This window comes from Akebia trifoliata, chromosome 5 (assembly GCF_017979445.1).
Source record: "Akebia trifoliata isolate Shusen 1 chromosome 5, ASM1797944v1, whole genome shotgun sequence".
Taxonomy (NCBI): Eukaryota; Viridiplantae; Streptophyta; class Magnoliopsida; order Ranunculales; family Lardizabalaceae; genus Akebia; species Akebia trifoliata.
The window spans coordinates 35,378,731-35,401,139 of NC_141379.1; the positions used below are offsets into that span (position 1 = coordinate 35,378,731).

Sequence of the window (22,409 nt, forward strand, 5' to 3'; positions counted from 1 at the left end):
ATCACTATTCTAATTAATGAGATTAGTAAAGGAGTCAAACCAAAATTAATAAAATTATAATATAATATCATAAACAAGACTTTCTTTACCAACTTAGTGAGATTTGAAATCTTATTATGGGTTGTGACAATTCAACACAACATCCTTCTAGTTTTCATGAAAAAACTCATATCCATAAAAATAAAAAAATAAATTATTTTTTTAGCTTAACTCAAGGTGTTGAAAATGGATGACTACCAAACTCCAAAACTTAAACTTAAAATTCAACAATGAAAAATAATATATATATATATATATATATATATTGCAAAGTCATTAGAATTTTATTTTTTAGAAGTATTTGACATCAAATCATGTTTTTAGATTCCAAGATGTGGGGTCATGACTTTTAGTAAGATTTTAATCAATTTTCAACAAATGAAAGATTTATTATGTCCCGTGGAGCTCTCAACAAATTTAGACTAACCAAAATAATATTTGTCAATTTTTGCCAAAATATGCTCTATATTTTAAAAAGCATTATTGTAAATGCTCTAACAATAGTTCTCTGGACAAATTAATTTAAATGGAGGAACACAATCCATTCAGTTGATCCAAATTTTTAGGGTAAGACGTTAATGAGGGGGAGGAATAATTTCATGTATTCGAGACATACTATTGGCATATTTTGCATAAATTATTCCAAAAAAATAATTATAATCACTACTAGTATTTTAAATATTTCTTTTTTTTTTTTTATTCAACTTATTCAAACAAAATTTTGAATAAAAAACCCCCAAATTACAATTAAACTGTATTCTTGAAATTTACACAAAATGGTTCCTATCAAAAAGTAATTACATTAACAATAAATACTCTAACAAGTATAATAAAAAAATAAGGATTGAGATACTAATACATATGTTTTAAGATTAATTACACTCTTAGTTAGTTAGAAGGAACACATAACTTAGGATTGTAAACGAAGAAGAAGGTCAAAAAGAACATGAATTGAGATAATAAACATTTGAGCTAACAAAAGACATGACTTAGACACTTTGGGATAAGACTTACATGATTTGCAATATCAAGTGGGATCTGTAGAAGATTCTCTACCTGATGCTCATGTATAATATGTTACATAAGAACAATGATTAGGCCATTAAAATATCACTAATGATTTTCTGACTTGAAAATTTTATCTCAGTCTATACTTGGTTGATGTGGCAAGGGCACATAACTATTGATCTTTTCCTTGTATATCCCAAAGAAAAAGATCTATGGTCCTTGCCACATCAATCGATTATAAACTAAGTGAAATTTTTTTTAAATATTTTTAGAAGGCGTGGTAAAGTGTTAAAGTGTGTGGAAATACCACAAACTTGGGTTCAAAGAGTCACGACCCAAAACGGTGTTATGTTCCTATTGCAACACAAGGTGTTTACGTGGAATGTTTTTATTGGTTGACAAAGACATCAAGTTGGTTAGTCACGAAAATGGAGTATAGGTTTAAAACGGCAAGCAAAAACTTTATAAAAACATACAAAACAGGAAAAAAAAAACGGAAAAAAAATGATGAAACATAAAATATAAAAAATATTTTAGAGACTATGAAAAATGTATATATCTAATAACACATAAAATATTTATTTTATATATTTCCAATATAGCAAGTACTCAAACATAATTGTACATGTTATGATGCCAAAAAATGTTTACTCATCAACATATCTTTTATTCAAAATAATAAACTATTGAAAAAAATAAAAATTCATAATGTTTAGATATCATCAAATCCCATATTTCTACATTTATGAATGATCAAATTCTATTATGTATCAAATCCCACTTTAAAAAAAGAAAGTGCTTAGTTTGTTTAAAATGAAAAAAATGTGACTTTCTTCAACAATAAAAAGAACTCAACTTTTTCAAAAAATTACATTTTTTATTATTTTAATCATCAGAGGTGTTAGAATATATTGTGTGGCCATTGACCTCATGTTTAGTGTTTCTTAATTGCACAAGGATTCAATAAAGATAATAGATATCAATATCGATAAGAATCCTAATATCATTGGAATTAGATAGTATTCTTTTAAGGTTAGTAATAAATCTTTATAGATATGAATCTTACTAAAAGAACAACTTTAGGCCATCAATTTTCATCTATAAAAAAAGATCGGCAATCCCATATTTATAAGTGTGAAAAACACACATAAAATAGATAGTTATGAAACATAGTATCCATCAATTACTAGAACCCTAGTCGTTTCATATAGAGAGGATGGAGAAGGTAAGTCTAGAACATAAATGATTAATACAATTGGAATTTGAACTCTTTGACAAACACGTGGATTGCAAAGACACACCGTTAATAATTATTGAATCAACATTTTATTATAGTATAAGGTAAGTATCCTAATTCAATTTAAATTTACATGAATAGTATTTTTGAGATAAGTGATAGATTTTAATCCTATTAAGAATCATAGTTTCTGAAAGTTATGTTAAATATTTGAATGTGTGAAATCTAATAAAAGGTACAAGACGCGTTTTTTTACCATGCATGTCATATAAAAATTGATTTATTTAGGACTATGTGCTTTAAATTTTAACTAAAACATGCCACATAGACAATATTCTAATTTTGTAGGACCGAGACACCATACATGATCTTAATTTGGGTTCAAAACTCTGCCTCGATACTCAAACATTTAAAAAAAAAAAAAAGGGTTTGTTAGCGAAATTAGTTGACTTGTCTAATTCCATCGATCATATTATTCAAAAGTTTGTTTTATTTTTTTTTGCATAAGTTATTATTATTATGACAGACATAATGCTTTTTAGCCAAAAAAACAAGGATTAGTTTCTTCTAAGTTAAGTTAATTGAGTCTTTTTGAAATACAAGATTGGTCCAACGTAAAAAGAAAAGGGAACAAGACAATGCTTTCAAGCATTATGAAAGGCAAATCTAAATTAAATATTACTGGCTAAACAAAGTATGATTGCAGCGAATCCAAGAGATACCAAGTAAAACACATGTTTGTCACCCATTCGAAATCATATTAATGCATCCTAAATCAGTGGAAATGAGCCTATGAACATAAAGCAACTTTACTTTATTTTTAATAATATGCATAAATCTTATAGAGGTACTTTTGTAAGTTTTTTAAATTCCAAAGAGTACATTCTCATGCAGCACTAATCAGTTTTAATTCTTAATCTTATTTGTGTGATTATGGCAAACATTATCACCAACCCAATGTTTCTATAAAAAAAAGAATATTAATTTTCTGACGTTGCCCTCAGACACACGCCCCCTTATACATCCTGATGTGGCATGTGCTAAAATCATAGATTCCTTTCCTCGAGATACACAACTGCACATATTTATGGGGATATACATTTGTGTATTTCAAGGGAAACAATATATGGTTGTTGCCTCTGCCACGTCAGGGGATCTTAGAAAATCACGACTTATATATATCTTGAAATTGCGGGAGATAATCCCATTCTCTCTCACAACTCTTCAAAGATCCCTTGGTCTTGGGTTGTGGGATGAAATTACACGTTGAATTCCAATAATTTCGTGTATCTAACACATTTCAACGATCAAGTCAATCAATATTTTAACAGAGTAAAATAATAATTTTTTTTTAGAAAGAATGATATTTTATATTTAATTGTGTCTTTTTTAATAATCAAATATCTATTTAGCAATGCTTCTTCGCCCTATCATCCTTGCTTCCGATGCTGAATTTGTTGTACTCATATCTCTTATAAGAATAATTAAATATAATTGAAATAGATTGATATTTAAAATTTAAATTTAGAAGAAAAATATAATATATATAAATATATTTTTTTTCAATAAAGCACATAATAAGTGGGACAAGAGTCATTGACCTAAAAAGAGAAACCAAATAAATAAAGCTGACGGAAATAGAGAATATGTTTTTGAAGCCAACCAAAGATGTAGGTTAAATGCAGAGTTCCAAAGAATAGTAAGTGTAAGAGGGCTGGTCCATGTCGGTTTGTCCAACATCAAGAGTACCAAATTATAATTAAATAAGAGGCTCTTAAGTGCTTAGAACTGACAAATTTGCCTAATTTTTTTTTTGTACATTTTAGGAAAAATTTGATTACTTTCAGACTACAACAACAAATAAACTTTATTTCAATGCTTTAATTGCATCAAAGAATTTGATGATTCTTTATAGTTATCCGTTGATTCTACTTAAGACTATGATGATCATATCTTAAACGAAATAATCCAATTAACTACTTTGATGAGTGATCCAAAACATGGGTTCACCAGTCAACAATGGCGACTTAGACCAACCACGCATGGGTATCAGATTAAAGGTATTATTTGTTGTATGTGCCGTCCCATTGTCTCCTATGGTCCCATCATCCATCACCGTACATGCTATTGTTACCCACCAACTCATCAATCAAGATCCACACAATCTGCTAAACACTTTAGGGTCATGGTCCAAGATTGAGGCTGGTTGGCCATTTGATCTTTTTCACATTTTCATTGTGCTACACTTGTCCTATTAGATCATCAAATTATTTTACATAATGAGTTGTTGAATATTATATGGGCCATTGTTGTATTTGTTCTAAACATTTTGATTTCAATCAAGACCAGAACAAAATATTTTCACGGAAACATTGAATGTTTTGGATTGTCTTATAATATCTTAAAATATCTTGAAAGGTAGGGACAATTTATGTTTGTCTCGTTATCGTGAAATTTTAATTCTTTAGAAGTCTCAAACATCGACCTATCATTACATCAGGCTGGTTGTTGATGTAAAACATTGCAAAATATATTATTGATTTTTTATTTTTAATTGTTGGAGTTGTTCAGTCATGTCTTTTACATTTCCTTGATATCCATACCAACCAGACAACTACTGATTATCTTTCGACGTTGAGCTTAAGAGTTTTAAAACAAGTATGAATATGAGAAACATGAAAAATCTTCTTAGCTCATGTTTGTCTTGTATATTTATTTATAGATTTCGTAAAGTTAATATTTCATAATCTTGCTCTTGGGTTTCTTGTCGTGAATTCAAGATTCATTCTTTTTCAATCGTATGGTTCTCATATAGCATTAATCTTTATTTAGATAATTATGTTGAGCCATAACAATCTAGGAATCTCTATAGATCTCGCCAAACGTAGAGCTCTCAGCCTCCAAGTTGGGTTCTAATGGGACCATAATCTCTTTTTCGAGTTGAGACATGAGATAATACTTATTTTGAGGTAACTCGGGTCCATTAGCATACAAACAAATTTTTGCCTCTATAGTAACCATTCAATAAGTTTTTGAATCATCGAATTTGGGATTTCAAAAGTGTCCCTACTTTTTTAACATTTAAACTTAATATAATTAATAGGTCATTTTAGTCATAAACAAGAAAATTGAAATCCCAAGATACTAAAATAAATCACGTTGGCTTGTTGTTAAAATTATAAAAATATCATTTTTACCATGTAATTTTCAAAATTAGCCTCTAATTAATATTTTAAATTACAAATAAACTCTTTAGATAAATGCGCGTTTTCACATGCCACACTCTATCTAGTGTAAGATAACGAAAGAGTAATGCTGGGGTGAGATTGGAATTTACTGCGATTCTCACATTTCCGACATGGAGGTGTGCACATAACCGATGCTTTTTACTCATATCTCGAGGAAACACATCTATGGCTATCACATCAATGCAGTGAAAAACAAAATCCCCCTGCACCAGGATTTTCCATAATGAAAATGAATGAAAATGGTTCATATAGTGGATACTAGAAAATCAAGTTTCAGTTGATATTGAAGAAATATAATTTATTTCACTGGTTTAGGTTCTTGTATGTAAAAATACAAACAAAATTTGAATTAGGAGAATTTTACAAAACATAATTTATGATAGAATTATTTGAATGTAACGTGGTCACCTAATTAAATAAAGGAAAATGTGTTCTAAGGAAACAAATTCCTATATTTTAAAACAATCTTGAGTATGATTAAAGTGTATTATTATTGATAATCATCTTAAATAAATAAATAAGAAGGTGGTATTGCTGCATTAGGATCTGGCTTCCACATGCTTTAATGCAAATTTCGTTAATCTCTTTTTATATGAATCAAAACTTGAAAGAATGATTTTAATCATTGTTCTTCTATTTTGCAAAGAATGCCCACAAATATGAGAAAAATATTGGTTTAAGCAATGTATCTTTTAATAATTCCAACGATACAGTACTCTTCAATCAATATGTAATGAAGTCTGTGGACTTGGAAAACAAAGCCGCATAACAAGCCAAACACCTTGTATTTAAAATAAAATTATTGACTACAAATACACACCTATATCTCCTAACAATCAAATAGGATGGACAGCCTCGTCCGATACGTCTTGGTATTGTCCACCACGAGATGGATAGACAAACGTATCGGACAAGATTTAAAACCATGGTTCATTTTTCTCATTGTTGAACGAGATTGGAAAACTCATCTGAGAGAGACAATGCGTCTAAATGAGTTTTAAAACCATGTGCTGCACGCTCACAATTCCTTTGCCTTTCAAATTTTAAGGTACAGGCGATGCATTACATCCCATCCTCTCTTCATTTTAGTTTTGACCAAAGCACTCCCAACACAAAATAGAATATACAAAAGTATTTCAAGACACACTGGCACAAGCCATGACATTAACCGAAACTTTGATTCCTAAAAAAATCATATTAAAATATATCAATCTATACATTCTGAATCATGAACACAAAATCACATACTCTATAGGGAACGCTAACACCGCAATCAAAACCTAATATTAAGTGGGGCCACTCTCGACAAGGTGTCTGAAAAATTCTTTGAAAAGGAATCTCGGAAAAAGTAGCTGCGGTGGTCCCGTTCTAGTGTTTAGCTGAAAAAAGAGTTAGCTTTAGATGAAAGTGGCCAAGTGGGGAAATGGGCATATTTCCAATTTCTAGCTTGGGCAAGGGTGGCAGAGTAGAACCAAGTCATAGATTGGTCGAAAGATTATTCTTGCAGTTTTCAAAACCCCACATGACTAATTCCACAAGGCCTGATAGATACAGGTGCCATCAGGTACAAAGGGCATATTATTGAGATAGGGTGGAAGCTGTTGTTTATTGATGAGTATGAATTTCCCTTCTTTTTTTCGGTTCACATAAAAACAGTATTGGATGGTTTAAAATGTCAATCATAGCATGGCATGGCACATATAGGGGGCGGCAAAAGAAAAGAAAACTTGAAAAATACGATTTACACATGTAAAGAACGAATCAAAATGATATGCACATCTCAGCAAACAAGAATAACACAAGGAAAAAGCCCTGGTGAATGGCCAACACAGCATTTCTCCTACCTCCACGTGTTCCTCTAACGTAACCAATCATGATGTAAATGGTGATACAAGGATCACTCTCCCTTTAAAACGAGACCACTACTCAGAGAGTCCCATAGCTGTCACAGACAGTAACCTCCTTGCCGGGGCTGGAGGTGCCAATCCAGGGATGTCTCTGATGTCTTTGTTATTTGGGTTCACAATCTAAAAGAACACAAATAGCACTTAGAATAGAGAATTGTAAATGTATGGATGCAAACACGCCATATGTGCACACACTCATGTACCTACCTATATAAGAAAGCATGTATGCAAATGGAGCAATCACAGTGATGTAGTGATATCCTGATGAAACCCAAAAGGATGATACAGGCGTCGTGGATATGAAACGAATTTTCAAGTGTATTGATATGGGGATCTTTCTCAAGAAGCTAAATCAGCCTACATGGAAGATTTATTGGATCTCCCAATCTTTGTATCTCTAGGGGGTATGTCCCTATTACATGTGTATCTTTTAATTTTATAATTTAATTCTCTTGCTTAATTGGCAAAAAAAAATTTGTGTAGTGAGATGGGTTAAGGTGGAACAATGGCTTAGATTCCAAAATATATTATATGATTTCCATGGCATGCAATGATGCAAATTATGGACCTTTCTTCTTTTGATTGCCACGTGAAGCTGCATTTGGCCCATATATTTAGTATGCTATAGCAGAGAATCACATAGCCACTGGTCCAAGCATTTTCATTACCATAGGAATATTAAATAACAAACCCAAGCTCTGACAGAAATCTCCTTTATTTAATAATAATAAAAAAGTCTTGCAAAATTTTCATAGAAATAAAAAACATCAATTTTTCTCAAAACTTGCAATATTTTTGTAGAAAGAAAAAACATCAAACAAGATTTTGATATTTATAATGGTCACAAACAGAAAATCATGTATTCTAATATCTAAGAGAGAGCTCATTGAAGGCTTTTTACTTCTCAAAATTTGCCCATAAAAGATAGAAAATAATAGTATCTATCAAACAAATTTTTTAACATGTTAGGCAGACTTCTTCAGATGCATCATGTAGTCCAACAATCTTTTTAGATCAATACCATTTTTTTTTTCTTCATAAAAAGCAATTAAAGCTGGAGAGAGACTGTACCTTGACAATGATGATGGCTATTACACCACAAACAATGACAAATAGAAAGAGCATGATACACTTATCAGTAGCCACCTGAAAGCAAAGATTTGGTGATTGGTTGAGACTAAAAATAATGCCAATAGTATGATACACATCACTGAGCATGGGCAAATGAATAACCAACCCTTCTACCAATCTCCTTCACCAGCTGAGAGGCCTTCTTGATCGAGAACTGAATTGTATCCAAATCATTAGCAATACGGCCCATTTGTTCGGTCTGCACAATTTTGAGAAAAATGAAGCCATGTAAAATACCCAGCCAACAGGAAGCTGGAGGACAAAAGCATATATGAAGATTACACACCTGACCCTTCAAGGTCACTGCAGTTTGAGTTCCCACTTCAACTGTTTGCTCCACAACCTACACATCAATCTTTGAGGTGAGGACACACTGATCATAGCAGATTATTAAGCAAAAAATAAAATGTTTCCAGGTCAATTCTACACCATTTTTGAGCGTTCAATAGCCTGATCAGTCTCATTCATCTTGTTTCTCCCAGCATCAATAAGCTCTTGATTAGACATTGCTACAAGACAATCCAAGTCAACAACAATGAGATGTATAGACAAAACCAAAGGCACTGTAGGCAGGCTCGCCTCAAGGCAAGGCTCTCATAAGGAGAGGCATTTTCCCCCAAAAGCTTATGTCGATTAGTCTATATCAATATTCAAGAGCACATACCATGAAGTATTAGTTGATGAGACCACAAAGAGAATCAACACAAAACTAGAAATCTACAATTATGGAGCGGATGTTGGAGCACCGAATCTAGTGCTAACACCCAAAAGGAAGAATGTCCATTAAAAAATGATTCTCTAGAAATACCCTGAAGCGACCACTTACGTTATATGGGGTCAATTATAGATAGGGATGTAGAATGAAGAAGATATTTCCCACAGAAACAGAGTTGGATGGTTAAATTAGAGGTGTGCTTCTAGAGTTCTATGTGACAACTGCATACCAATCAAATTAAAAGACATTTTTTATAGAACAACAATAAGACTAACTATGCTTCATGGAACTAAATGTTGGGTAGTTAAAAAGCATCATATTTAAAAATTAATCGTGGCTGAGATGAGGATGTCGAGATGGATATGTGGAAATACTAATGAAGATAAAATTAGAAACGAATGCATTAAAGAATATGTACGAGTAGAGAAAGAAGACTAAGATGATTTAGGCATGTTCAATGAAGGCCAATTACAGTCCTAGTTAGAAAAAATATTCATGGTTCCAATCCAAAATCCCAAAAGAACATGGATGCAGATGGTGAAAGCAGATATGAACATTCTCTCATTGGGATAAGGCTCTGGTAATGAGGCTTAAATTTTTGCTATTTGTTTGCTAGTATTTTACATTGTTTATCCATTTAAAAACACCCGCGTGCAAGGACCAAACCTTACTCCTTAGGCTTTGGCTAGTGAAATGCCTTAACGTTTTAAAAACCAAGTGACCTTTTAATTTTTTTAATTTTTTTACCAACTCCTAGACATGTGATATATATATAGTACAATCTGAGAGATAAATCAAAGACAGATGACAAGAACATAGGACATAAATAAAATCTCACATGATGCCATTTGAACGTTGTCCTCAGCTACAGGGTCACTACCTCCAGCTCCCATATCAAAGAGTTCAACCCTTTTATTACCAAGGCTACTCATATACCTGCGGTGCCACCAAATTGAACGATAGGTTTTTGAGACATACATAAACCGGGCAAGCAACATTCAAAGAGAGGGCAAGCAAGAGCTAGTATAAAAGCACATAAAAGTCAAAGAACATGAAGGATGACCTAATTAACTCGTAATGATGGAAGGGGCTTTTGTTTAGATTGCTTTCTCCAAATTTTTTTGGACAAGTAAAAGAAATTCATTGCAGGGGGTCGAGGAGACCCACCAAATACAGAAAGGATTTGCTTTCCCCTACTTAAAAGTTGAATAAAAACATATCACACACAACCAGCCCAACCAGCCCAAAAATTAGTATGGTATAAGCTTGCAGGCATACCAGTATAGGGAAATGAGTTTAAGGATTTGTTATTGCATACTAACAGTATAGGGACTGAATGAGGAACTAGTTCAGCTCAAACAGGAAAATCTTCCGCTTAGAGTACCAGCACCACTCATAATCTACAAATGAGTTTAGGTTCTAAAACAGATTATTCCTGCATTCTCTTACCATTTAACCTCCCCATGTTGAGATTTCATATAGAAATACCAAACTTCATTTGTCCAAAAAACAGAGCAATCAAGTCACAACAATATGTAATAAATGTGAGGATAGAAATTTGGCATCCCATGTTTATGTATCAGTTAGTAGGTTACTCAGCACATTGACATCCCGCATCTGTATCAATATCAAAATAAAAATAAAAAAATTCACTTCTAAGTTTCTGATATAACACCACCAGCATAATCCTATGAAAATTATCAACCTCAAAACAGCACAGAAACTGACTTGCTGATTTTTGAAACAAGATAACTGAATAAGTGAAAACAACTTACGTTTTTCTCAAGGCTACATATGAATTCAGCTCTTTGATCTGCAACAACACAGTTTATTCAATTACAAAGGGTATTTAATAGAAATCTAAAAAACCATGCATCACAAAGAAAAGGAGATTCAAAACAACTAACCAGAGATTGTTTTCTCTCATTGAGCTGCTTATTGACTTCAGGAGGATTTCCACTTTCCTCATCTTTAATTTCGCGATCAAACTCTTTGATCAACCTGAAACAAATAATTTGAAGTCGGCAATATATAAATTCCTCACAGAACACCTGAACAAGATATTCCTCAAAAGTTTGAGACTAGTAACTTTATTGTACAACGAACTTGCCAAATTATAATAGAGAAAAGCAAAGGTCATAAGTCATGTAGTTGATCTGACACACCTCTTACATTCCCTCATCTTCCCCGTGAGGTCCTCCAACTGTTTACTTTGTCTATTGGGATCTTTAACTTTATCCAGCTTCTGAAAGCCATTTCTGCAAAAAAGCAAAGAGGCAAATGTAATTCTTTGTAGACTTGTCCCAACTAAGTGCAATTATTGTTAAATGAACCATAAACAATGGTCTTACATGAAAAATACAACTCTTCAACATGTTTGACCGTTAAAGAATGAGATGCAACCTTCATAGCCAAATATAGGGTTTTCAAAACCTTCATGAGCTCACAGCAAACAAATTTGCAGTTTACATACTAAAGGCACTAGAATATCGCAGAAAAAAAAAATCAACTATAGAGGATGAAGTCAGTACTGACCAAAAACCTACAATATCAACTAATAAAATCTAAAAAAAAATCTTGCCTGTTCCACTCAGCAGACGTGCAGTGATTGGAAGGAGTAAAAAGCAGAAATATAACAGAAATCACTTGGCATTTGTATGTTTTTTAATTGGTAATTGGTATCACTATACTTGAAAATTATAAAGTAATAATAAGATGGTGCTTATAAAAAAAAAAACAAAAAAAAGATGGTGCATATGACAGAGAGCATAGAAAGAAACATAGACATTGGGACATGAATGCACAACCTTAACCAAGCTCTACTACTTAAGCAAGAAGCTTGAGATGACACCTCTCCTCCTCTCTCCATTTCTTAAGCTGTTAACCAAGAAACTTGAGAATGAAACCAATCGTTTACCAGCAATATCTTCATCATTTATCACATTCTCCAAAGGGGCCCAACTCATTTCCAGATGCCTTTCACTTGTCTAATCACCAAGAAAGAAATTATCGAAGAGTTCTCTAAGCCGTTCTTTTTTCTCCCTTTTCAATCATGAGTTGGTTCCATAATTCCTAATGCCCCATAGTCATGTATTAGGAAAGGATCTAAGCCAAGCCACCTTCCATCCCAACACTTCATCTGAAGGCATACTTCATCATTCCAGATTTATGGCATGAAGCTTAGTTAAGTTGTGTTTCTATCAGATGATAATGAATTCTTTTAGCAACACGTCTTTGATCATTCATTAAATATGACACTAACACCAGCCCCACCCAAATTTTTGTGATAACCACCCTCTTTAAGTTGGCATTATTGAATGCCACGAACATCTTCAACCTCATCAATGCTTTCCACATTCATTATTCATGCTTCAACTATCTATAAATCTCCAGAGCACACAAAGAAAATATCGTCAAAATTTAAGCAGCCGAATATATGGAGATGCATTTGATGAGATAATGTTCTTTTTAGGATAATTCTCTTACGACCAAAATACATGGTGCTACTCATGGGGTCCAAGGTTCTAAATCTCACCTTCGTCATAGTTTTTTTTTTTTCTGGGCAAACCCAAAGAGAGAATCATTCCATATCATTCATAGCCTATTCATCAACATCAACTCAAGAAACAATCATTCAAAAAAAAAAAAAAATAGATCTTAAACATATTTTTCTGACATCTGTAAGCCAAACATGAAACTAAAAAGGAAAAACAAGGGGAGGACGTTAGGGCCTTCTTCGGAGTGCTTTTTTTCATCTGGAAAAGATTTTAAACATATTTTTCTGACATCTGGAGCAAATTGGTGATCCAAACGGTTCCTTAACGAATCTAAAATCAGTTCCAGCTCTCTTTATTTCCCTTAATCAGCTCTAAAGATTCAACACATACCTAAAGAGAACCTACATTTACAACTCCTTCACTTCAAAGTCCAAATTATTTCTGCTAAAAATTCACTTTTTCTATAAGACATTATTCAAGACAATAAGCAAAAATAAAAAGAACTTCAAAGCTAAATTGAATCATGGAAAATCTTACTGTAGAGCTCGAAAATTGTCGCGAATTTCTCCATCGATCTGCTCCAGCTGAGGACTCATCTGCAATTCGTTCGCCATTATCTCCGGAACTTGAAAATCGAAATCCAGTAGTAGCCGATTTACAGAAATATAGTCGAATTTCAGACCTCAGACCATCTCCAAAACACAAACAAACATCTGCTTGAAGTACTCTGTTACACCGCTGAAACGAAGTCCAGTACACGATGAAGAACGAAACCCTAATTCTTATAAAATTAGAGCTCCAAAGATGAATTTGAAAGCTAATGAATTGGAATTTGGAAAGGCAGAGAGAGTTTCAGTTTTTTAGGGTTGTTGGGGAAAACAGGTGGAATGACGAAAAAAAGGGGGAAATAGAAGCGCGTTAAGGATTTTTTGATACTTATTCACATATGGTTATGGCCTGTACGCGGTACTAACTCCCCCTATTTGTAATTTGTATCCCCATTTAACAACGAAATGAGGTGCCCTTCTTCAACCCAAGCATCTTTGCTTAATAATTTAGATTTGAAGTTAGAAAGATCTGAATAAATTGATTTTTTAGAATGTGATATTTTTTATAATAACCTAATATAGATCCTGACCATTGGATTTCGTATTTATATGATCAAGATTTCGTGTTTCGCATTTGTTTTTATACCAAGGAGAACCTATCTATGTGAATTGCATGTCCATGTGATATCCTAAAATATGATGGAGTGTCATATGAACGTGAACGCAAAACTACAAATTAAATAAGAAGTGTTAGACGTAGTGACCAGGTCCTCCCTTTAACAAAAGAAAGGTCTTGAGTTCAAACTCCATCGTTGGCCACTCATATGAATTTATCCCGACTTACCTAATATGTGTGGTTTGTATGTATTTCATGTATTCAAGTGGATTTTGACGAGATATGGTACTCTAAGAAACTAGTTGCATGTTGCCTCATCTTTGCTAATCAAGCCTATGAGTTCGGACACTCCAATCATTAACAAAATCTATAAATTTAAAAAAATATTTTTCTCAACATATTTTTAATTTGGGAGTTCACTGCCTTCGAAGTCTTTTGATTGGGAAAACAAAGATTATTTGGATGTAATCAAAACCATGAACCTAAAGTGCTAAAGTATCCTTTGGGTCAACAATATAATCCACATGGTAAAAATGTGGATCGCACTCCATGTTCTACATTGTCTTTCAACACATGTAACCTTTTTTGTCGAATGTAAATTATGAGTTAGTGTCATATGGGCAGTTGCAAAAATTACTTTTCAGCAAAATGGTTGTCACATGATTAAAAGAGGTTAATTTTTTTTTACCTGTTTGTAAAGATATGTCATTTAAAAAGAAAAGTACAATTATTTTATTGTTTTTTTTTTTAAAATTTTACAGCATGACACCAAGCAAAAAATATTGCAAATATATCACAAATTAATATACCTAAAATTTGTCCCTTCTATCTCTAAAAGAGATATTTGAAACCAAAATCAACGATTCCCATGACCTTGGTTCGAACAATTGTCCATCTAAGACTAACTTTTGGGATTTAATAGAAAATGGAAAGATTTTGGGGGTATTGAATACTTGTCCTTCACCACCTTACCATCTCACCAGGTTGCATTTCAACAAAATTGTTGTCTCGTAACAAAAACAGGTGAAATGGTTCGTCCATTTGTCAAAAAGTATTATGGTTATTCAAAGTGGGAGTATTTTTTCGAACATAAATGCTCACCTTAGTGGTGGACTAGAAGCCTAAAAATATCTTGATTGGTGATTTGTAATTCTTGATGGCTGGTCATGTTCAACAAAAGTTGATTCTAATTCTAGTTAGAAGAAATATTCAAGTCAGAGGTCTTAAAAAATATGATAAAGACTCAAAAGAATATATACAAATGGAGATAATAAAATAAGTCATTCTAAATTGATTTTGTTGGACACTACGCTCAATACAAGGGAAAAAAAAAACCTATAGTCAGCACAAAGTCCAACAAAGTCAAATCAACATTTTCTTAAAAATAAATATGAACCATTTGCAATAATAGAAGATTTGCCTCTAAACAGAGTAAAATGGAAGAACATGATTCATTTAATTGAACCAAGGGAGCGTGGAGAAGATGATCTGCAATGTGGGAAGGTGTTTGATTAACTTGGAAATGCCATTCACTTGAAAAACAACATATGATATGGATGTTCTCATTGTTTCATTGGTTTTTGAACCTAAGCTTGACTCAACATTGGGCGTTGATTCGACATTCCCGTTGAAGTATGGATCACTATATCATATATTGTGATCCCATTCACTTTGTTTCATACATCGGCATTCCCACGTCACAGACACTCCTATATTTGGGGGTAATCTATAAGTCCCACTAAAGTATGGATCACTTCAGGCACGGCTCAACTGTAAGGCAACTTAGAGGGTTGCCTAAGGCCCCGGTTGAGAGGAAAACCCCCAAAAAATCTGTCAAGGTTGCACATGGGAGTTTTTTTTTTAATTATATACTCTTAGAGTTGTGATAATCTGACTACCTCACGTGGCAAATTCAATCGACTACCTGACGTTCGGGAACCGTAGACCTGAGTTCCTCAGGATACACGGTTCCCTCGAGACACTCTTTTTATGGGGAAGTGCAGCTGTGTATCCCGAGCAGCACAGATCTACTGTTCATGAACTTGTCACGTCAGGATAATCCATTGAATTTGCCAAGTGAGGTAGACAGATTATCCCGATTCTTATTCATAACAGTCCTTTGCACATTGATAGAATTCTAAAAACAAAAAAAAGCCCACAAATTTCCTAAAAGATAAAAAAAGCCCACAAATTTTTTCCTTAATGGGCCCTTGGACGAACTCAAATTCATTAAACACAAAGACAATTCTTTACACCCACTAATAAAAACCCCTCTTTTATATCCCAGACCATTTTAGTTCTCTCCACACACACACACACACACACACACACACACTCTTAAAAATAAATAAATAAATTCTTAGAAGGCCCATTAGAAATTGGAAGTTCTTAAAAAAAAATATGAAGAAACATATTTTGTGATTTGAATATTGAAGGAAATAAAATTGTGAGGGTGAAGAGTAAAAATGTGGTCATATTCTGTGATTTGTCGATAAAGCGTGGATTAATTCGTCAATTCACTGGTTTAATTAGTTAGTTCCTTATTCGGAGAATTTTATGAATTTTTGAAAAAATTGGGACAATTTTGTGACCCTGCTTCCGAGTTTAAGAAAAAAAGAAAAATAGAAAGAAAAATGAAATAATTTATATTAATACACCAACTTTACTTTCATCACACCAGTCCTTTTGAAACTATTAGATATAAATTGACGTAACGTTAAGTAAAAGACCTCAGTTATAAATTTTGGAAAAAATTACTTAAAGGACCTTCGCAGAGGGACTTTTTTTTTCTAAATAGTCTCAAAGTTTTCAACTATTGCTTGTAGGACATTTTAGTAAATTTTTTCTTTCTAAATGGTCTTTGGACCTCATCTCCCACATTTTTCATGATTGAATGTTGTAATCGTTTTTATCAAAAAATTAGATTTTTGACATCTCAATTGAGTTTCGGAGACCCCATTCCATCAAAAAGGATTTAAGAAAGAAAAAAAAGTCATTTTCAAGGGTTTTTTCATACATTTTAAAGATATATGTAAAAAAATTAGGGATTTTTCACTTTTTTTCTTAGTTTTTGGATGAAATTCGATCAATAATGATTCTTTTGGGTTGAAATCATTTACACAAGTTGTTATCTCAAGTTTTTAGTTGATCTTTTCATGTATTTAATTAGGAAAAAATTCGAAAATTAAAAATGGGTGGGTTTTACTAGTGTCAAGTTCACCACTTTTTATTTAAAAAAAAAAATGATGAACTCGACGGTAATTAAAAAAACGTCGAGTTCGACATTAAATAAAAAGTGGTGAACTTGATAGTAAATAATGATGAGTTCGATAGTAAAAAAATATGAACTCGACATTAAATAAAAAAGTGTTGAGCTCTACGGTAAAAATTATGAACTCGACAGTACGAGAGACCATTAAAAAAGAAAAAATTTACTAAATGTCTTATCAAGTTAATGTGCAAAACTTAGGACTATTTAGAAAGAAAACGTTTCGCCCAGAGCCCTTTAAGTAATTTTTCCTTAGGCCTCAACTTGTATTAAGCCGGCCCTGAATCACTTCAGTCCATACTTATGGAAACATGCACGAGCATAGACACACAAATATTGGGGTGTATGAGGGGGTGGGGTGTGGCTTATCCAACTTTTGGAGTGGGTGGGTGTATTGGAAAGGAAAACAAGTGTGGGTCTAACATATAGTCAATGGTGGAGCATTCCCTCGTCTATCATTGGGCATGACTTTAAGTCGTCAGCTCGCTTCAAAAGTTTGGTGGAGCCCTCCTACTTCCGTGACATGCGGTCACTTAATATTTTTAAATGGATGACATGCCCTTTTATTTATTGTGAATATTTGAGATACCTCTTTATATTTTCAAGCCGATGATATACCCTCCTCGATCTTGGTCTTCGCTTATGGACTAATGAAAATAATAGTGAATGCCCTCATCATCATCATCATCTTCTTCGTATTATAACCATCATCATACATATTATAGCCATCATCATTATTTTTAAGTCATTTTGATTTGTCTATTCCATGGTCAAGGGGCATGTCACTAATTTGAAATTATAGGAATATCTCAAATATTTATTGAAGTGTTGGGCATGCCACACGTCATGAAAGGAAGAGATTTCCTCCAAAATTGTGAAGCAAGTTGTCCGCTTCAAAGTTTTTTCAGCTATTCACAACGTGCCACACCTCGATGTTCTTGTGCATGTAGGAGATACTCCCATGTTTTCAGAGTGAGACATACGCCGTGATCTTGGTCATTTAAAAAAAAATTAATTAAAATACTCTGATTTTTTCCTTCAAACTAGTCATCATCATGATGACGATAATGATAATGATGATAGTGATAACGGATATGAAAACAATGATGGTGAGGACATTGAATTCATTTTTGATTAGTCTATAAGAACATGCCAGGGTCAAGGGGACAGTGGCAGGTTTCTCCACCACCATCAAATTAAACCTGCAAGAAGAACCTCAATGGGCACTTGTGTGTTACTTGTCAGAATCACAATAATCAGTTAATCGAAATTGAATTGAATTTAATAAAATATTTATTTATATTTATACCTCCAAGGTTTTCTTTCTTTCTTTGAGTTTCTTCTCGCATTCCTTTTTGTTCATAGTTCAACTTCATTCTATATTGGGCTTAGACCCATAGCTCGGTTGGTTTGACACATTGCAAAGGAACCTTGAGATCGTGTGTTCTAAAAAAATTTCATTCTATATAGATAAGATCGTGTTCTATCCTTTAATTATTTCTAAAATTCTAAGGATTTAGGCTCAATTGGCAAGTTTACCACGATTCCCGAGCTTTCTCAAGAAGGGGAGTGGCTTCCTCCACCATTAGTTTGTCGGTTGGCAATCATAGTCTTGACATGGGATCTCCTATTATTGTCTTTCCTAGCCTATCCCCCCAAAGTCTCACTTTCATATGATTATCCTACCCATGCCTTTTTGGGATATTCTCATTTCCACATTATGTGATATACATATCTTTAGAATAATCTTGTGATCTTAAATGGATACTGAATTATACACGCACAACGACCCTGCCATTGGTTTGAAAACATAAGGTACAAGGTGGCACCTCAAATATTAAATGTTATGGGGCATGTCATCAAGTTCAAAATTTAAGGACCACACGTTCGAGGACCAAACCGACATTTAAGGGGAGGTTTCTACCAAAATTTTGAAGTTGGGTTATGGCTTTAAAGTCACACCCAAGACAATGTGCAAGTACCTTACCAAGGAAGCCGATCCTTTGTAGCACATGATTCCTATAGCACCCTAGTCCATGTAACATGGTTTCAAGGATTTAAAGAGTACCACATCAGCGACACAATTAGATCCGACACTTAAAAATATTAGGAGTTTAGTAGTCGTTTATTTTTAAAGATATGAATTTGCATTAAAAAAAAACTTGTTTTTTGATTTTCTTTAAATAAAAAAAAAAATCAGATCTAAGTCATGATCGTAAGAGATTGAGATGTAATTTTTTTTTTTCTAGAGTACCTCTCTCTCATCCGTTGAAACTATGCTACATGGTTGCTACAAGAACCAAGTGCTACAGAGGATCCGCTTCCTAAGAGGAAAAAACTTGTGTGAAATATGTTAACGACAAATCGTCCTCTAGGTGTCTTTGTAATGCATGCGTGGCATACTTGAAGGGCCAATGAGAGCCACCAATTAATCTTTTGTTCCGCTAAAAGATAAATTTAAAAAGGCCTGATAGAATGAGCAGGACCATCCAATCCATTTGAGTTCATTTTCTAAGATAAGTGGACAAAATTTCGAGATCAGTTATTGAATTTGATTCCTTCATTTTCATTCCTTGCAATTCACAAAACATCTTTTCATGTAACATGATGTATTATTGACTTCTTTTATTATTTCAATCTAACATTATTATAATATTATTAGAGTCGTGATCATCTGACTACCCCACGTGACATACTCCACTGACTCCCCTGACGTGACAAGTTTGAGAATCGTAGATCGAAACTCCTCGAGATACACAATTGCACTTCCCCCTAAAAAGTGTCTCCCAAGGCATACATATCTACGATTTTCGAACTTATCACATCAAAAGGGTCAATTGAGTATGTCATGTGGGATACGGTTCTTGATCTTGTCACGACTCTTGTTATTATTTTCATGATTAGCTCATTTCTTTAACTAATTTTCAAATTACTTTGACATTTTTTTTTTCTCAATTCAAATTTTCCCATTTACGCGATTGCACTATTTGTTTTGATACCACACATGATGAAGGTTGGTTACGATCTCAAAAATGTGTAAGTTCAAGATTCTAAAAGAATTGAAAAATAAATATAAATATAAATTGAGATAGTGAAAATTGATATGAGCATAGTAAAGTTGCAAGAAGATGTAATTTTAGACTTATGTTGATAAAAAATCAAGATCTCGAGGCAGGTGAGTGTTTAGATTTAAATCAGTCTTCTTCCTTTGCAATCTTTTGGTTGTCTCCTCTTGATACTTTACCGATCAAGTCAATGGTAAATTTGACAAAATTTCAATTAAAGAAGGCAAATTAAGAATGAAGAAAAAAGATTTAAATAGAAGAACATAATTAATTCGTTTTGATTGGTCATAACATAAGTAGGTTGTGGACAAGTAAGCGGGATGGATTTTAAGTTGGTTTGTCTGGAAATCTTATTTATTTAAAAATAAAACCACATGAATTTCCCATTTTTTTCCAAAAAAAAAAAAAAGTTCTCCTTTAGAAATTGTAATTTCACAATGAAAAAATGGAACAATTTCAATATAAATGAATTTTGAATTTTAAGGATGTTCACCTAACATTTGAATAGTTCTTATTAAGAAAACCACGTGCAAAAAGAAGGCACAAATTGACGATTTTTAAAAAGTAGAAGAAAATACATGACTATTTATGCTTGGGTTAAGAGAAGCCATGGGAAGAGAAATCCACTAAGGTTGTGTGTGGATTGAGAGAAGTGGAGAGAAGAAAAACTCATTAAGAGAAGAGAAGAGAAGAGAAGAGAAATTCAATTTTTCTTTATTTTGTTTGGATTGACAAGAAAAAACGTGGGATAATTTTGAAATTTTAAAATACCTTAAAAGAGATTTAGGGGTAGAGTTGATATTATAAAATATTTTAAAAGAGTTTCTCTCCTTTTCTCTCTTCTTCTTTCCATTTTTGGAGAGAGAAAATTCATAATTTTTCTCTTCTCTTCTCTAATTTCTCTCAACTTAATAATTCAAACAAGAGAAATGGAGAGAAATTCATTTATTTTCTCTTCTCTTCTCTTCTCTCCATTTCTCTCAATTCAACCTTATCTTGGAGTTTGATTTCAGTTATTGGAAATATCTCTAATAAGAAACTAATTGACTAAATGATTTTTCAGTTGCAACTGTCCAACATTAGTAGATGTTATAATTGACAAGTTAGAATTGTGTCAACATCAGGAAGTTCAAATGTTACAAGGCAAAGAATACAAATTGAACGAAAACAAAAAATTGATAAACTAGCAAATCTAGTGCATCTCATCATATGAAGAAGAAATGAATACAAGCCCCAAATCATAAACCAAATATGATAAAATCAACTAGTTGATTGAGGCCATTTAATCGATTGACTTGTGATATGGCATAGAACACAACCATTGGGAGTGAGGGTGTGGTGTTCGTCACCAATGGCATGGCCTTTTGTATATGAATTAATGGGATAAACCTAATCTTACCTCTCAAAGACATTACCGAGAGAGATCCCTAAAACATCTTTAATTATTTTATGTTAGGCTAATGATTTTTTCACTCAATCAATATTTAGTTGATGTGGTAAGAGCCTAAGGAAAATGTTATATGGTTATGTGCCTTTGTCACGTCAGCTGAGTACTAATTGAGTGAAAAAAATCAAGTCAAAAAATCACGACTCTTTATATTATTCAAGTCTAATATTTATTTATCTATATTATTTCTGTGCCTTTGATCTAAAAAGAGATATCAAGGGTTTAGAGGTTAAGTTAAATGTGCAAAAAAGCATTTTTGAATATCGAAGGTGAATAAAGTAATAGAAAATTTGCATCTTTGATTACGTGTCATTTTCTAAGACCTTCGTAGCAATTTTGTGTAGGAGGAATTCGCATCAAATTCCAACTTGTTCTCTTCGAAATCCGTATCAGTTATGTGACTCCTGAACGGTCCGTTAACTTTATCGGGAAAAAAGGAAATTACTCGGAACTGTGATACGACCCTTAAACAGGTGCGAAAAGAACCAACCCAACATGGTCCAATCCAACAGATCAATTAGCGATAACACGTGTCGGATACATAGTATATCATTAGCACGTGCCAACACTTCTGAATGTGAGCCACACTAAAAGAAAGCGATTTTTTTAAACTATGGACTCAGGTTAAAAAGTAATCCTGGTTAAACAAAATCACGACACTTCTCTCTTACAGACTGTGTGTG

The 22,409-nt window shown here is 33.0% G+C and overlaps 1 protein-coding gene across 2 annotated transcripts; it reads right to left on the reverse strand.

The window, feature by feature from the left end:
• Positions 1-7,110: 7,110 nt before the first annotated feature.
• LOC147402608 (putative plant SNARE 13) lies at positions 7,111-13,814 on the reverse strand. 2 transcript variants are annotated; one of them, XM_086444318.1, is made up of 10 exons: positions 13,320-13,805; positions 11,451-11,543; positions 11,193-11,286; positions 11,061-11,098; positions 10,124-10,221; positions 9,000-9,079; positions 8,857-8,913; positions 8,677-8,769; positions 8,511-8,585; positions 7,111-7,559 (listed from the first exon to the last, which is right to left on the reverse strand). In XM_086444318.1, exons 1-10 carry the CDS (start codon positions 13,394-13,396, stop codon positions 7,455-7,457), a joined length of 810 nt encoding a protein of 269 aa, XP_086300444.1. In that variant the 5' UTR covers positions 13,397-13,805; the 3' UTR covers positions 7,111-7,454. The 2 variants fall into 2 exon arrangements, with proteins under 2 accessions (XP_086300444.1, XP_086300443.1); XM_086444317.1 differs by having other exon boundaries at positions 8,677-8,913; positions 13,320-13,814.
• Positions 13,815-22,409: the final 8,595 nt, after the last annotated feature.

Bases quoted from the DNA above. Each gene is read 5' to 3' on its own strand.
- LOC147402608 (XM_086444317.1), bottom strand. From the start codon at position 13,396: ATGGCGAACGAATTGCAGATGAGTCCTCAGCTGGAGCAGATCGATGGA. The intron at 10,222-11,060 runs GTAAGTTGTTTT...GTGGCACCGCAG, and splicing joins TATGTAGCCTTGAGAAAAAC to GTATATGAGTAGCCTTGGTA. The intron at 9,080-10,123 runs GTGAGATTTTAT...ATTGTCTTGTAG, and splicing joins CAACGTTCAAATGGCATCAT to CAATGTCTAATCAAGAGCTT.